The following is an 18,313-nucleotide window of genomic DNA, read 5'->3' on the forward strand; positions in this document are numbered from 1 at the left end:
GGAGTGCAATCTGACAGGCTGTATCACTGTCTGAGGTGGGGAGGGGGTACTACAGTACAGGACCAAAAGAAGCTACAGAAAGTTGTTAAATTAGTCAGCTCCATCTTGGGTACAAGCCTCCGTGATATCCAAGACATCTTCAAGGAGCAGTGCCTCTGAAAGGTGTCATCCATTATTAAGGACCCTCATCACATAGGACATTCCCTCTTCTCATTGTTACCATCAGGTAGGAGATACAGAAGCCTGAAGGCACACACTCAACGATTTAGGAACAGCTTCTTCCCCTCTGCCATAGATTTCTAAATGGACATTGAACTCACGAACACTACTTCGATTTTTTAATATATATCATTTCTGTTTTGCACTATTTTAAATCTAACTATTAATATACATATACTTATTGTAATTGATTTACTTATTTACTTTTTCTTTCCATATTACTGCATTGTCCTGCTGCTGCTAAGTTAACAAATTTCACGACACATGCCAGTGATAATAAACCTGATTCTCATTTGGAATTAGCAGTGATGCTTCACTCTCTGATGAGCTCAACACCTTCTATGCATACCTTCAAAGGGAATAAAACTACATCTTTGTGAATCCTCACGGCATCGGACGACCCTGTGACCTCTGACAATGTTAGAACAGCCCTCTCAGGGGTGAACCCTCTCAAGGAGCCATACCTCAATGGTGTACCTGGCAGGGAACTGAAAACCTGTGCCAACGAAATGGCAGGAGTGTTCAAGGACATCTTCAACCTCTCAGTGCTGCAGTCAGAGGTTCCCACGTGCTTCAAAAGGGCATCAGTCATACCGGTGCCCATGAAGAGCAGTGCGAACTTCCTCAATGAGTATCACCAGTGGCACTCTCATCTACTGTGAGGAAGTGCTTTGAGAGGTTTATCATGGCAAGATTTTAACTTCTACCTGAGCAAAGACCTGGACCTACTACAATTTATCTCCCACCACAAATGTTTACAGTGGCTGTAACCTCATTGACTCTCCGCTCAGCTTTGGAGCACCTGGACAGAGCAATACCCATATCAGTCTTATCGATTACTGTTCACTTTCAACAACATTGTCCCGTCGTTACTGATCAACAAGCTTCAAAACCTGGGCCACTGTACCCACCTCTGCAATTGGATTCTTGGCTTCCTTATTGGGAGACCTCAGTCAACATGGATTGGTGATATCTCCTCCTTGCTGACAAACAATAGAATCATAACTCAAGGATGTGAGCTTCACCCACTGCTCTTCTCTCTCTACACTCATGACTGTGTGGCTAGAAATAGCTCAAACACCATCAATAAATTTGCCAATGAAACTACTGTTGTTTCAGAATCTCAGATGGCAATGTGTTGGTGTACAGGAGCAAAATAGATAGGTTGGCCGAGTGGTGTCACAGTAACAACCTTGCACTCAATGTCAGCAAGCTCAGCGTGAACGTGGACTTCAGGAAAGGGAAGTCAGGAGAGTCCAGACCAATCCTGACTGAAGGGTCAGCAGTGAACAGTTCTTAAAGGATAAGTAGTTTCAAGTTCCTGGGAATTAACATCTCAGAGGGTTCATCCGGGGCCCACCCCATTGATACAGTCAAAACAAAGGCATGCCAGTGACTATACTTCATTTGGAGTTTGAGGAAATTTGGCATGCCACCAAAGACTCAAGCGAACTTCTACTGATGTATTGTGGAGAGCATTCTGATTGGTTGCATCATGTTTGGTTAGAGGCTCCAATGTATAGGATCATAGGAGCCTTCAGAGGGCTGTAGACTCAGTCAGCTCCATCACGGGCACAAGCATTCCCACATCAAGGACATCTTCAGAGGCGGTGCCTCAGGAATGTGGCATCCAACATCAAGGACCCTTGTCGTCCAGGGCAAGCCCTCTTCTCATTACTACCATTAGGGAGAGCCTAAAGACCCACATTCAATGTCTTAGGAACAGCTTCTTCCTCTCTGCCATCAGATTTCCAAATAGTCCAGGAACCCACAAACACTACTTCATTATTCCACTTTTGCACATATTATTTATTAACTTTAACTTGTAGTTATTTGTTATGACAGCCTGTACTGCTTACGCTAAACAAACAAAAAAAAATTACGACTAACGTCAGTGATGGTAAATGTGATTCTGATATGGGTCACCAAACTATTGCTGCACAGACTAGGCTGATATAATTAGCATGAGACAATATTGAACTGTAAATGATAATTAAATGATTTGATAGGGTAGACAGAGAAAAACTATTTTCCCTGATTGGTATTCAAGAATGAAAGGGATGACTAACATAGGAACTTTGTTGTTAGAAGATGATTTTCACACAATATCATTAAACCTCAACCTCAAGAGGCTGTTTCCTTTTGGTCACTCTAAATTTCAAAAGTGGATCTGACAGCTTTTTTGTCAATATTTAGACTTAATGGAATCAAAATGTCTATTAGGGGTTAAGGTGTTGAACAGCTATTATCTAATGGCATAATAGCACAGATTCAAAGGACTCCTCCTGCTCTGATATTTCCGGTGACTATGGATCATTAATCCTCACGGTTAGAATCTATAGATCGCAGTAAATACGTATATCCACTTAAGAGATCAAGATTCAAATTAATCATAAGTTAAAGTCAATTTTTACCAAAATAGTTTCAGTCAATTAGAACAAATTAGATTTGCTATTATTACAATACATCCTATCTTCCATGTCATATTAATTGTTTTGCTTTGATCATGAATTGTAATTCAAAAAAGCATTCCTGCAGTGAAAAAAGCTTAAAAAAAACGGTACCCGGCTGGAAGCCCGAGAAGAGTTTATTTGTCATTTTAGCAGTGAAAAAAAAACTAGTGGCCAGCAATATTTTAAAGATGGCTTAAGTACTTAACACAAAATAGTTACCTTATAACTTACTAAGGACCAATTGAAATTTATGTATTATGGCAAAATGAAATTTATAAACATATAGAATGAAACAATCTAAATGCTGTTTGCAAGATCAATGAATCTATAGAATTATGAAAATAAAAAGATATTCAAAAGTGATTTCACAATAGATAAAAACAATACTCTTAACAAGATTATGTACTGTAAACAAGTCAAAAATTAATAGTGCCCAATTTCAATGTAGTAATATTAATTTCTCATGCTACCAAACCTCAATCAATTCTAACTACTACAGAAAGCTGGATATTCTATTCAGTCAATTAGCATATAACAATCAAGCATCTCATCAGAATTCATGTCAATTGACTGTCAGATCATGGTAACTCATTTTCTGAAAGAATATTGAGATTAGCAAGTAAATTTCATTATGCAATTAAAAAAGCAGCTTTCATAGAAACCAGTAGAGGAATGATTGAATACATTTTATGCAGAGTAGATCAAGTGTGTTATGACTGGCTGTGGACAGCTGTTAATAGTCATGCTTTCGAGTGTACGGAACACAAAGGAATTCATTATGGAAGCAAATTCTTTCTCTTCTCTTTAGTATGAAGTACAACTTTACAGAAGCACAGAAGCTTCTGATGCATTGAAAGAAATAGAACCACAGAACCATAGAACACTACAGCACAGTTCTATGACATTCCATTCACTGACTTCCTGCACTGGCAATTAAACACATGCTTGGAATCCAGAGTCTGAAACTCCTCACATGTATACTGCTTCGCATGGCAGGCATCGTTAACCAACTGGCGTATTTTGTGTGCAACGGCGTGTTTGTAAATGTTCTTTCATTCAATATTATATGCTAATACTCAGAGAGTGAACTAACAAAACTGGTCAGAAAGTGCTGAAATATTAGCAGGTCAAAGTTTCCAGCTCGAAAATGGGAACATCTGCAGGAAATTGCGCTGCCCTGTTGTGCTCCGTGACAGGTCTCCTGGAGCAGCAAAGGCGAGAAAGGTTTGCAGGGTGAAAGATGCTACCACCAATCTGGTTCATACTCTGCACTGGAAGCTTGGATTTTCACAGCAGTATTCAGCTTTGGTAGATCTGTCCTCTTACTCTGCACGAACTGATTATGAATCAGAAAGAACATTTCAGCTCTTGTATTTATCTAAAATTACCCAGTGATTCCAGGGATCTCTGTTTGGGAACCCACTCTGCTCTTTGAGGAGAGAAAAAAGACTCCCTGATCTGCATTTGCAGTTTCCATTATATTTACAGATCTAAAGTTTACAATTTATCTCTCCATTTAAATTATCTTTCTATCAAGTGTGTTGCTCCATTTCGTTGGACATAGACAAATGTTTTATAATACTATTTAGAATTGTTTTCCGCAATGACAACATTTACAAAACCGTGAGTTATTATCTACAATGGTTACTAGATACAAAATTATGAGAAGCACTTATATTGACCAGAAACTGAACGCACAGGTCTTGAATAAAAGATTTACTATTTTGATATTCAGCAGCTTCATATACAAATAAATTGTGAGAAAGACACAATTTAACAATAAGAATTATTAATAAATCCTTCCAACCTTAGGGTAATCATAGGAACGTGGCTGTGAAATTACTTTTGTATCATCAAAAGCAATATATTACCAGAGTGCTAAGAATGTGCCTTTAATATTTGAGAATGTCACAGGGCACTTCACTGAAATGTAACCAAGAGAAAGGTGGCTTCAAGAAAATTAAAGAGGAAATCAGGTGTGGTGACAAATTGTTTGAAGCAGGTGGTTTTATAATGTGAATATAACAAAAGGAGAGAAGCAAGTTAAAATGAGGTGTTTGAGATAGCAATTTCAGAACTTCAGGCATTTGAAGATAGGATTAAAAATGACGGGTGCAGAAATGCATCAATGGCCAACCATAAGAAAGCAGGATAAAGGAGATACTGGAGCAATGAAGATGCTGTGAAATTTGAATATTGAGGATGAATTTTAAATTGAAGTGGTTATTGGGCAAGGAGGCGTCGCGAGTTAACAAACGTAAAATGATTAATAACTGAAATTTGGAGCAAACCATGATACAGGCAACAAAATTCCTTCAAACCAGTGTAGATTTCTACAGAACATTGATACATTTACCAGAGAGAATAAACAGGCTAGGTTCCCACTTGCTTTAAAACAGCAGTAATCATTTCGGTGCCCAGGTAGAGCAGGGTGAGCTGGCTGAATATTTATCGCCCAGTGGCAATCACTTGTGCCATAATGAAGTGCAGAGAGAAGTTCATTATGGCTGGAATTAACTCCTGCCTGAGCAAAGAACCACACCCCTGCAATGCACCTAATGCCGCACCAGGTCTAAACCAGACATAACCTTACTGGTTCTCCACTGCTTTGGAGCAACTAGACAACTGCAAAACATATGCCAGGCTACTGTTGATCAAATGAAGCATTCAACACCATGATTCTATCAACATGAATAACCAAGCTTCAAAACCTGAGCCTCTGCAAGTGGACCCTTGGCTTCCCTTTTGGGAAACCAGAGTCAGTGCAGAAGGTAATGACATCTCCTCGCTGACTGCTATTTTTATTTAATTTTCTCCGCTCAAGCTGGTAAGACCTGAGGTACGGGCATCGCCAAGCACACTTGTTTGTCAATTGCTTGGAACTTCTGGAATATTCTAGTGGTATTTAGTATTGTGGCTTTCTGAAGATACATACAGATATTACTGCGTAACCTTAATTTGTTATTGTGTAGTGCCTTTGGGATGACACCAGTTGTAGATATAACTATCAGGACAATGTATCCCCCGTTCACGTTCCCAAGTCTTTCAAATTCCTCTTTAATTCAGCATATTTCTGGTGTTTTTCACCTATTGATTTCTGTAAGTTATGTGTGTTTGGAATGGTCTTGCTCGTTTATCCTGTATTATTATATCTGGATGGTTATTACGGATTGTCCTATCCGTAATAACTGATCGATCATAATATAATTGACTCTAAAACTGGATCAGGCTTCTATTTATAGTAAGGTGTGATTTCCTTAATGAGTTTGTATTTTAAAGCATGAATGATGAATGATGTTTGTCACGGGGAGAACGTACAAATTCTTCAACACAGGCAAACCTCAAGGATGCAAGCACAGCCCTCTGTTCCACTATCTCTACACTCATGAATATGTGGTTAAGCACAGATGCAGAACCATCTATTAAATTAACCGATGACACCGTTGTTGTTGATAGAATCTCAGATGGTAATGATGAGGTTTACAAGAGCAAGACAGGTTGGCTGGTTAAGTGGTGTCACAAAATAAACCACGCTCATTTTCATCCAGACCAAGGAAATGATGGTGGACTTCAGGAAGGGGAAGGCTAGAGAACATTTCAGCAATTTCAGGTTCCCAGCATCAACATCTTAGAGGATCTATCCTGCAATCACGAAGAAGGCATGCAATTGGCTCTATTTTGTCTTTTGTTGGTATGTCACCAAAGACTAGTAAGTTTCTACAGATGTTGGAGAGCATTCCACTATACCTGGCCTGGTATGGAGCCTTTACTGCACAGATCGCAAGAGGCTGCAAAGGGTTGTAGACTCAGCCAGCACCATCACGTGCACAATCCTCCCCAGCACTGATGACATTTCAAGAGGTGATGCCTCAAGAAGGCAGCATCCATCATTAAGGACACTCCCTACCCTCTTCTCATTACTACTGTCGAGGAGGAGGTACATGAGCATCAAGACTTGTACTCAAAGATTAGTAACAGTTTCTTCCTCTTTGCTATAAGATTTCAGCATGGCCCATGAAATCTACCTCATTATCTCTTTTTTGTTGTTGCTTATTTATTTATTTTTGTAAGTTACAGATTTTTATGACTTTGCACTGTACTGCTGTTGCAAAACAACAGATTTCATGTCACTTAAGTCAGTGAGAATAATTCTGATTCTAATTCTAAATCAAATTTAATTTGTGGTTGATTTAGTGATATCAATGTTCAGAGGGACCTCCTTGCTCATAAATGGCTCAACAAATAACTGGAAAAGATACTGCCAGATGATTTCAATAGAATTGTAGAAGTCTCTTGGTTGAATTATATAGGACCCTACATCTCAATTCTTGTATACAAATTTGATCTTGATGTGGAAGAGTGCATTAGTGATAGAGGGAGTACATTTTTAAAGAATGGGAGATGAATGTATTCAACACACACAAAATGCTGGAGGAACTAAGCAGGCCAGGCAGCATCTATGGAAAAAGTTACAGTTGACGTTTTGACAAATACATGGCAGATGCGGTAAATATGAACTAATGTGAAACTGTCCAGTTTGGAAGGAAAAATGGAAAGATAGGATATTATTTAACTGGTGACAGATTGATAAATATTGATGTGCAAAGGATATACTTGCTATTAAGGAAATACAACAGAGGTTCACCAGACTGATTTCTGCAATGGCAGGATTCTCATTCGAAGACTGGACATGTACTCATTGGAGTTTAGAAGAATGCCACTGAAGCATACTCTGCACAATTGCTAGTGAGTTAAGAACCAAGATCACAACCTCAGTATACGGAGTGACAATTAGACTGAAATGAGGGAATTATTCCAGTTAAAGTCAGTGAAATAGTGGAATTCTCTATCAGAGTGCTAGTAAGGTCACTTTGGTGAATACATTTAAGAAGCAAACACGAGAAAATCTGCAGATGCTGGAAATTCAAGCAACACACACAAAATGCTGGTGGAATGCAGCAGGCCAGGCAGCATCTATAGGAAGAAGTACAGTCAACATTTTGGGCCGAGACCCTTTGTCAGGACTAACTGAAAGAAGTGAAAGTAAGAGATATGAAAGTGGGAGGGGGAGGGCGAGATCTGAAATGATAGGAGAGGACAGGAGGGGGAGGGATGAAGCTAAGAGCTGGAAAGTTGAATGGCAAAATGGACACAGAGCTGGAGAAGGGAGAGGATCTCTTACTATCTCTTCTTTCAGTTAGTCCTGATAAAGGGTCTCGGCCTGAAACGTCGACTGTACTTCTTCCTATAGATACTGCCTGGCCTGCTGTGTTCCACCAGCATTTTGTGTGTGACACTTAAGGAGCAGATAGATCTCTGAACACCAAGGTACTGAGAGGTATGAGGACAGGGTGGGAATATAGTAAAGGGATAAAGAATTGGCCATGATCATGTAGAACAGCATAGCAGGTTTGATGGGTCAAATAGCCAACTTCTGCTTCCATTTTTCTACATTTCCACCTTTCTAGGAACTTCCCTATTGCAACTCAGAATAGCTTCCTCCCCTTACAGCAGCATTCAATGTAGAAAACACAATCTAAATGATCAGTTTTGTTAACACAGAAGAGATCAAATTCAATTTCTCCATTTTTATGCTTCACTTTCTGATTAAACTGAATCTTGAGTGCAAGCAGCTTAAGTCAGGCCATATCGCTTCCCACTGAAGTTATTCTGAATTTTACTGAACCAGGCAAGCCTGACTAATATGACATTCAATTGCATAAATAGTTACGAATGGTAACAGATCAATGATCCACAATGAGATCATTTATTAAACATATTTCAAAACAATATGCAAAAATATAAATGCCAATACAGAATAGAAAAACAAAAAAAAAGTGCAATGTTGAGCATATTCTAAATGTTTCTTTAAACACAGGAAATCAGCTTGCACTTAAAGAAAGGGCTTCACAACCCACTTTGAATAACCAGAGGAAGCATGCTGCCAGGTTCATACAAGGTATCAATATTAGAGCTTAATAGCAGATGTTAAGTAATGATGCGTTAACATTTCTAAAGTTCATCAGTCTCAGAGTCATGAGCACCTTCAAGGGAACTTGATTACTGGCTTTAATTGGGTAGTTAGTGTACACTTACCACCTCTTGCTCTCTCACACATTTTAAATCAGCTTTGATATTCTTTGGAGCATAACAGACATGTTCCATATTTGTATCAGGGAATTTCAGTATGACTTTTAGTCTTTCACTTTTAAGCTATTAGTCCATCATATATTAAATTTGGTAAATTGAGCATGAAGGGCCAAATAGTTCAGCCCCATTTCTCATCCTGCTCCCGTTTACTTCAGTTCATCCTTTATTCCATTCAAGTCCCCCTCTGTTATTTATTTTCTGGCTTCATCTCATTCATGTCCTGTCTCAATAGTCTTGACTATACCCCGATATGTTGAAACCTAGATGATATAAATAACAACCGAACGCATCTCAACAATCTTTTCTGCCACTGCTCATGTAGAGTTTTTGATTGGGTGAAGCATTAAATTCACCTTGCGCACAAATGAAAACTTGTAAAATTCAAGTGTGACTAATGGTGCAAGAAAGTGAAGTGAATAAAACTTTTCAGTCTGGGGTTCGTGGTTTGGTTGACAACCATATAAAGCTATAGGGAAAGGAATAAGGTAGTGATCATTGGCCTCTACATCTGGGATGGACAATAGAGTGTATAGAATAGAGGTATATCGAATGGTTTGCGCAAATGACTGTCTGACAATGGGCAGAAAGTGCTACAGATGGAAAGCAAGCTTTTAGAAAGGGGTCATATAGTATGAGATGATGGGTGGACGTTCAGCCAGCAAGCCAGGATGGCAGAAGGAACATCCATGGAAATAAACAGATGAATGTGAGGTAGTAGCACGAGAGACCAAGAGGTTTAGAAGTGTGGTTGAATTAGAAAACAGTTGCATAAGGATTTCTTCTGTTTCTTGCAAATGGATGCAGTTTTAATAAAATTAGCATTTAGTTTTAAAGAAAATTGACCAATGATCAACCCTATTCCCCACCTATTGTACACTTACACGTATTAGGAATTTGCTGTGCTATGTTGATATGACATGCAACAATAAACAGCAACATTCAACAATTATAAATAAAGAACTATAGAAGAAGTAAGTTAGAGGTCAAAGTTCAGATAAGGAATTAAAATGTACATAACTACATAAATACCAGCATGTTTTTACAATGTATAAGGCATTACAGAAAGTGACTTGAATTAGTGCAGTAACAAGATAGAGGGGTTGGGGTGGGGGTGGGGGTTCTAACTAGAATGGTTGATCATATTAACTGCATGGGGGAAAGAAACTTTTAAGTTGGCATTCACTGCTTGTTTTAATAACTCTACAGTGCTTTCCAGAAAGGAGTTTTGGAAAAGGCAGTGGGTAGTGTCTACAATGATTATTCACACAGGTTAATCTGATTGAGAGGGAAGAGTACAATGAGGTTGTTACTAGGACTAGAGGGTGAAGGAGGGAGATTAGTGGGGAGGGACGAATGGACAAGGCAATTGTGGAGGGAGTGATCCACCCAGAAGTGGAGAGTGGAGCATTGGGAAAGGTAAAGGTGCATTTGGTGGGTAGGGTAATATCATTGATTTCCCTCCCAGCACTTAATTTCCCTCCCTGCAAATGGCAGAAATGCTACACCTGCATATCTGTTGGGATCATCTACTGCATCCGGTGCTCCTGTGCGGCCTCCTTTACAATGGTGAGACCCAACATAGATTGGCGGACTGCTTTGTCGAGCAGTTCTGCTCCATCTGCAGAAAGCAGGATTTCCCAATGGCCAGCCATTTTAATTCTACTTCCCATTCCCATATGTTGGTCCATAGCTTCCTCTTCGGCCACAATGAGGCCTTTTTCAAGCTGGAGGAGCAACACCTTATATTCCGTCTAGCTGGCCTCTGACCTGGTGGCATGAACATCCAATTTCTGGCCATTTATCCCTCTCTCCCTTCTTCAATTCCCCGCCCTGGCCTCCTAACTTTTCCCTTCACCTGCATATCACCTCCCCTGGTGCTCCTCCCCCCTTCCCAATCTTCCATGGTCTACTTTCCGCTACTTTCAGATCTCTTGTTCTCCAACCCTTCGCCTTTTCCACATGTCACCTCCCAGCATCTTACCTCATCACCCCTTCCCCACCCACCTGGCTGAGGCACTGTTAGATGCCTGGTACTAATACCACTACAGCATTGATTCAAAAAATGAGCTCAGTTGCTTACACAGATGTTCTATATAAAAGCCATCTTGCAAAATATTCAGGTCCTAAAGATACTACAACAAACAGGCATGAAATTAATGACCCTTTAAAGATTGCAGCTGACACTGAACTACATTATGAACTGTTTGTCAATGTGTGTTAATTATACTTCAATGATTCATCTTCATACAGGAATCTTTAGAAGCATTATATATGGCTGGAAATAACACATGTACCATACACTACAGGCTTGTCTTGCACATGGAAGATATCAACTCTGTTACAATATGTGTCATGTTTCTACTTCCCGATCACTTTTGAGTGATTTTAAATTCAAACACACCTGCATAGTACTTACAATCAATTACAATATAAATGAAGATTATAGGTAATTAACCCCATTCAGCCCCCTTTTTACCACTTGCCTTCAATTGATAAGATTTTCAAACTGCCTGTAAAGTTGCCTTCTGTAAGACCGTTAGATACCTTAATTATTGCAGCGCCAAGTATTTTAGAATAAAGTGAAAACCATTTAATCGAATACATTTAGTTGAATTAAGAGTCCATACTGTTCAGTTCCGATAATTGTAACAGAAGGCAGCTTCATTCTCACGAAAAAATGCAAATAAAATTCCCTATTTTGTAGCAAGCAGCTATTAAAGTCCACCCTGTACTTATTTAACTCTATAAATAAGTTATATTCATTGCAACACTGTACCTGCCCTCTTGCAAAGCTCCAGAGATGCTGAAGAGGCCAAAATCAGTGATGATTATCTTTCCATTGTCATAGAATATATTCTTTGACTTCAAATCTTTGTGAAGAATTCCTTTAGCATGTAGGTAACCCATACCCTTGAAAATAGTATCACAATAATACTTTAAGTAAATGAACAGGGATAATTGCTCAGCCTAGCACAGAACAAGTACATGCATAATTTTTCTTGAGTGTATTTTCCTCAAACATCCAACAATATAATGTTTGTTTCTATCCTTTAACAGCGAGAGAATTGTAATGAAGTGACAACTATTGTTTTAATGTTGATAGACAGTATCAGTGTACATTTGTAACACAATGCGTACCTTTACAATCTCCTGAGCAATTTGTCTGGTCTTGTTCACATCCAACACCATTTTAGCATCCCTTACAACAGAATACAGAGTTCTTCCTTTGCAGAGGCTGCAAAAGAAAAATTAAGTCAGTGAATAGATAATGCAAGTAATCCCAAAGCAATAATGAAATGAAATATATCTCAGTACCACTGAAAACAAAGTTATCAAGCATTATTAGCACCTTACCATTAAATTGGTAATATAAACTATTTTTAAGAATTGATATGTATTCAATATTTAAAACAATTTTAATCTCTAAAATCTAAAATTGGCCTCAGTCAGTCCGGATCGGGAGCAGCATCTCCAACACCATCACACTGAGCATGGGGCCCCCAGGGCTGTGTGCTCAGTCCACTGTTGTTCACTCTGCTGACCCACGACTGTGCTGCAACACACAGCTCGAACCACATCATCAAGTTCGCCGATGACACGACTGTGGTGGGTCTCATCAGCAAGAACGATGAATCAGCTTACAGAGAGGAGGTGCAGCGGCTAACAGACTGGTGCAGAGCCAAAAACCTGTCTCTGAATGTGAACAAAAGAGATGGTTGTTGACTTTAGGAGGGTACGGAGCGACCACTCCCAGCTGAACATAGACAGCTCCTCAGTAGAGATTATTAAGAGCACCAAATTTCTTGGTGTTCACCTGGCGGAGAATCTCACCTGGTCCCTCAACACCAGCTCCATAGCAAAGAAAGCCCAGCAGCGTCTCTACTTTTTGTGAAGGCTGAGGGAAGTCCATCTCCCACCCCCCATCCTCATCACACTCTACAGGGGTTGTATTGAGAGCATCCTGAGCAGCTGCATCGCTGCCTGGTTCAGAAATTGCACCTTCACGGATCGCAAGACCATGCAGTGGATAGTGAGGTCAGCTGAGAAGATCATCGGGGTCTCTCTTCCTGCCATTACGGACATTTACACTACACGCTGCATCCGCAAAGCAAACAGCATTATGAAGGACCCCATGCACCCCTCATACAAACTCTTCTCCCTCCTGCCGTCTGGGAAAAGGCACCGAAGCAGTCGGGCTCTCACGACCAGACTAAGTAACATGTGTCATGTAACACCATGGTCCTGAAAAACGTTGTCTCATTTTTACTATGTACTGTACCAGCAGTTACAGTCGAAATGACAATAAAAGTGATTTGACTTGACTTGATTTGACTTAGTTAACAATAAGAAATAAGAAGAGTCTTTCATTCTATACTGAAAATCAAAGATTGCCTTTATAGAATTTGTACAAGGGAGAATGGGGTGCTTTTGTTTAGTTAAAAGAAATGTGATGTCATGTCATTAAATATTTGATAATATAACCTTGTCCTTTGTACAAAAGGCCAAATGTAAAATTTTGGAAAATGATGATTTCCATGGAGATTCTCTTAGGATATGATGGATCTCAACAAAAATACCTTCAAAATGATATACGATAACCGTTATCATGCCAACAACAGATTATTTTATCTGTTTGAATAATATCTATGCCTGGAGAAGCCCTGACCTTCCACTGGCGGGTCAGGCAGACAGTTATAGTGATGCTATTGCATTTTAATTGAGACTGTATAGTAGTTCTGCCTTCATAGATTGCCTATATTGAAGAAAGCCTGCTTGACAGACTCCTTTTCCAGTCAATTGGGAAGCTCTTTAACCAAATAGGTCCAAATCATTTCAGAAGGTGGAAGGAATTCCTGATTAACATCTTCTCCCAGGCAGAACAGGTGAAAAATCTCAACCCTGATCCCAGATTCCTTTGAATAAAGTCAATGATCTGATGGTAAGAGTCTTTAGGTGGTTATTGTGATTGGATTGAAGGGACCAAAACACTTTTTACATGCCCTGTAATGTACAATGGTGTCATAAAGACATTCATCTTCTCATATTTTGTGTTTTTTTAAAAAATTGTTGGATTTTCATTGACTGGGAAAAACGTGGAAGCTGGAGAAGATGCTAAAACATGAACATTAGGTTGAATTAAAGGCTACCAGCCTCATAAACAGATCTACAATTCCAAACCATCCTCCTTAGAGGAGGGAGTCTTCCCACTTTTGCCTGTCTCTATAAAACCTGGAAACCATAGAGTCAATTTCACATATATTTCGATCTTCCGCTAATTATCTCCATTCCCAGATGTTCCCTCATGTTAGTATCCCCATGCATTTGCCCAAATCCTTTTTCTGGGAAAATCATAGTGGCTTCCAGATCACCTTGAGTGTGCTAGGGTATCCTCTATGAACTTCCCAAGAGAAAGTAGTGTAAGTTTCTGCTTTAGGCAGAACCAGTTCTGCTCCCACTGCAGAGACATCAGTTAAGTTAAAAAAAAATCTGGTTGGAGTAAGTGGGCAGGCCTTGAATTTAATTAGAAGGACAGCTGCTATCAGGGGTCCTTCTCCTCTCAAAGAGAAATTTCCTTGTTTCAGAATCAAAAAAGTGGTAAGAAGATATCTCAAGTAACACGTACAAAATGCTGGCAGAACTCAGCAGGTCAGGCAGCACTTAAGGAGAGGAATAAAAAGTTGACATTTTGGGCCGAGACCCTTCATCAGTAAAAAAAAAGTCTTAGTTTCTTCCATTTTGTTAAACAATTTCTTCAATGTTATTTGTTTATTGTTGAGTTCCATTTGTGCCCAGTTTGCTTCATGGTTCACAAGTATAATATGAGTTTATTGGATGCAAACACATTTGGTAGAAATGAGGAAAATGTAAGACTCGGAGAGAGATTGAGATTGAGAGAGAGAAAGAGATACTAAAAATGACAAAACTCTGTAAAATTGTGTCCTTTTTGCACTCATTGTGATCTTTCCCCAGTGTAGGTGTTCAGTAGGTGTTTAGTATTTGATTTCAGCAGAACAAAATGAGTCATTTATGTTATCCGCATCTGGAATGATTCATTAATTTGCTTTACATAATGAAAGATTATCTGAAGATAAGATTTGCTGTTTCTCAGAAGAAACCAACAACTTATTGATATTCTTTTATGCTGTAGTGAAGATGTTGCTTCAGCTTTGGTGCCCTTGCACAGCGGCATAAGGAGAAATTAGGAATATTATTTGGATGATAATTTAGTCCAACTCCTTGTGCAGCAGATTTCTTTATTATGAAGATGGATCATGGCCCAAGTGAAGTTCTGTATGAAATATCCAATACAGTACAGTAGCCTCTGCAAACAAGTGCTCCCTGTGTTACTTTCCTTCAACATTGCAATCATTTTTGATATATATTTCATATCCAAGAAAAATGCATGGTTCCTTCTCTTTCTTAAGAGTATTGATCTGTTTTAAAAATTTACTCATCTCTGCTAATGTTTTCACAACCAACTCCAACTTAAATCTTCAAAGACTGTTCTGCCAGGATTCCACTTGCAATTCTGGTAAAGAACTATTGAAAAATTGATGCTATTTCTAATTTTTGTTCTGCAAAAAAAACAATACAAATAGCTGGTACAAAAATTAAAATGGAAGGCTAGTGCCAGTGTTGGAACACTTTGATACTTCAAAATGGAAGTGGGAATAAGAGTAGGCCATGAATCTTCTCGATCAATTTAAAAGATCCTGGCTAATAATACGTTTCTCAAGTTCTCTTTCCTGTCCTTTCCTCATAGCCCTTGATTTCCTTACTGATTACCTGTGATGAGAATTACTACAGTATTCACTTTAATGCAATATTTTGCAATCTCCTTCACAGACATAGAACAGAGAAACAGGTCATGGGCTGCTCTATCACCCAGCAACAAACATCACTTCACGGTTCCTTTTTCACCAGTTTTGTTTTGCTCTTCCTCTATTTCAGTTCTTTATGGTTGTTAAAGCCGGGGCGATAGTGGGGACAAGCTCCCACTACCTAATAAATGCTCCCAAAGGTGTGTGTCTCAAATAGTCTCTGATGCTCAAGTCCAGTTTCTGGCCTTCACGTGTGGCTGAGCTGTTAAGCCCAGCAGAACCGTTTCTACTGACAGGAGTAGGGGCAAAGGTGTGTTACTGGCAGCTTAAACCAGTTGCTTCAGGCAGATGGGTTTGGCTGTTCATCAAGGAGAAGGAAAACTCTGATTTCAAACCTCTTGTTGCCTTGTGGCTACACCTACTGAAGGGGAAGGCTTCAAGAGTAAACTCTGAGGAAAGTCTGGAGCTGAAGTCCATAAGGCCGTCCTACAGAGCGTTCAACGCTAACTGGCAAGTACCAAACTATTTTGGTCACTGTCGTTCCTTAGGATTCACCAGCCGCGTGAAGTGGGTGAGCTGCTTTCCTGTAAGATTTCACAAACTAAATGATCTTGCAGTGCATTATTAAGTCCATTAATGATCTTACAATGGTCAGACAACCTTTTCAATTCAGCTACATAAGCTGAAATGGACTCCGCTTCTTTTTGATTCAGCTTCTGAAACCTAAAGCTTTCTCCAATCAACAACTGTTTTGGTTCTAAATGTTCCTGCATTACTTTCACAATATCAGCAAAGCTCATTTTGGCTAGTTTGGTTGGAACAGCTAAAATGTAAAGAGCAAACTGTATGCTCTTCCAACAAGTGCACTCAGCAAAATTGGCACTCGTTTCTCATTGGCTATCCTGTTTGCTTTAAAATACTGCTCAATTTGTTCAGTAACATCTCCCAGTTGTGTGTTGTGCAAATGAATGCATCTATCTTTCCGATGTAGCCAGCCATTTCTTTTTCTAAAAATTTATCACCTGCCACTCACTGTTTATGAACCCATGAGTTTCATCTGTTTTTTGCCTTTTGTTTTACTCGACTGCCTCTGTCTCCTTGCAAAGAAAAATTGCGTTGCACTTCTTTGTTTACTCCACTGTTTCTCTCTTCTTGCAAAGAAAGTGTGCTGAGCTTTTTTAAAAACTGAAATGCCTCGCTTCACTTCAAAAAGTAGGTAGACATCTCAGTTTCTTTTTGAAACTTGTTTGTCACCACTGTTTTGTAACTCCAAAACAAATCCAAAGAAAAACAGAGCCGAAGATAACGTGTATGCTCTTCGTTTTACTTTTAGTGAGGCGTGCACATATGACATGGTGATGTGTGCCATTCACGTAATTTTACATGTAACGCGTAATGAATTGTAAGCAATAAACAACATTTAATCAAACAATATTTACAATATTACTTAAATATTACTGGAATACTAAATATACAATAGATGTTCCTTTGGAACTGAGATGAAGAGGAATTTCTTCAGGTAGACAATGGTGAACTTGTGGCCACAGAGGGCTGTGGAGATCAAGTCATTGGGCTTATTTAAGGCAGAGATTGATAGATTTGTTATTGATAAAGGCCTTATCAGTTACTGGGAGAAGTGGCTACTAATGTCCACTTGACACTTGCTTCTACGTAATAAAGGGGGCTTCCCTGAGAAGACCATAAGCTGGCACCAGAAACTTTAACAAGTTGAATATCCTTTAAATAACTTATCAGTCTCTTCTTTGGCTCTCTACTACAATCCTCCCTTACCATTTCACTCCCTTACTTCTAAATAGTAGAGAGCCCCACACCTCACCCATGCATGCAACCATTGCCAGATACTCCTGTCCCCAACCACTGGACCTGACTCATCTCACTACTCATCTGCTAACCTAATATCCCTCCTACACCTGTTATCTGCTTCCCCCCCCCCCCAACAAATGAAGCCCAACTGACTCACCTCTGGCAAATAGCCTTAACCTTGAGCAAGGAGGACCACCCAGCCTATCAGGTAACACAATGATCACAACACCTTCACTCAACGAATCTTGCCAACAGAGCAACCATCCTTATGATAGTCCTGCCACTGAACATTCACACACGACTTGTCATCCTGACTCCTCTAGTTACCTACGCTTGGGACCTCTCCCTGTTAGGTCATTAAATCTATCATGAAGGTCCTGTAGGAGTTCCCTGATTATGTGTGGTAATCAATTCCATTGAGTGGTATCTTCATGAACATCTTCAGGAAAAGCTCCAATCTGATAAATGTTGTCACTTGTCATTCATAAATACTTAGTGCCATCTATTGGGATAACTCCTCACACAAGTCACACTTCTGGATTTTCCTGACACCAATGAACTGCTTTTCTTTATGAGGCAAACTCTATGTTAACATGCTTAGAATCAAAAAGCAGGCCTGTCAGAAGGTAGCCATCATTGTATAGGTTGGCACAGTAACGTAGCGGTTAGTACAACATTTTATGGTGCCAGCTGTAAGATTGGAGTTCAATCCCTGCTGCTGTAATTAAGGAGTTTGTGCGTTCTCCCCATGACCACGTGGTACGCTTCTGCACGCTTTGGTTTCCTCCCACGTTCCAGTTAGGCTTAGTAGGCATGTTATGTTGGCACCAGAGGCGTGGCAACACT

The 18,313-nt window shown here is 39.5% G+C and overlaps 1 protein-coding gene across 1 annotated transcript in view; it reads right to left on the reverse strand.

Moving 5' to 3' along the window:
• Nucleotides 1-18,313, reverse strand: part of ksr2 (kinase suppressor of ras 2) — a 358,563-nt gene that overhangs the window by 17,802 nt on the left and 322,448 nt on the right. The window contains exons 16-17 of the mRNA XM_073065461.1: nt 11,961-12,057; nt 11,599-11,732 (exon numbers count right to left, since the gene is read on the reverse strand). Coding sequence (XP_072921562.1) covers nt 11,599-11,732; nt 11,961-12,057 — 231 coding nt within the window. The remainder of the gene's footprint in view (nt 1-11,598; nt 11,733-11,960; nt 12,058-18,313) is intronic.

Source organism: Hemitrygon akajei, chromosome 14 (genome assembly GCF_048418815.1).
Source record: "Hemitrygon akajei chromosome 14, sHemAka1.3, whole genome shotgun sequence".
Lineage (NCBI taxonomy): Eukaryota > Metazoa > Chordata > Chondrichthyes > Myliobatiformes > Dasyatidae > Hemitrygon > Hemitrygon akajei.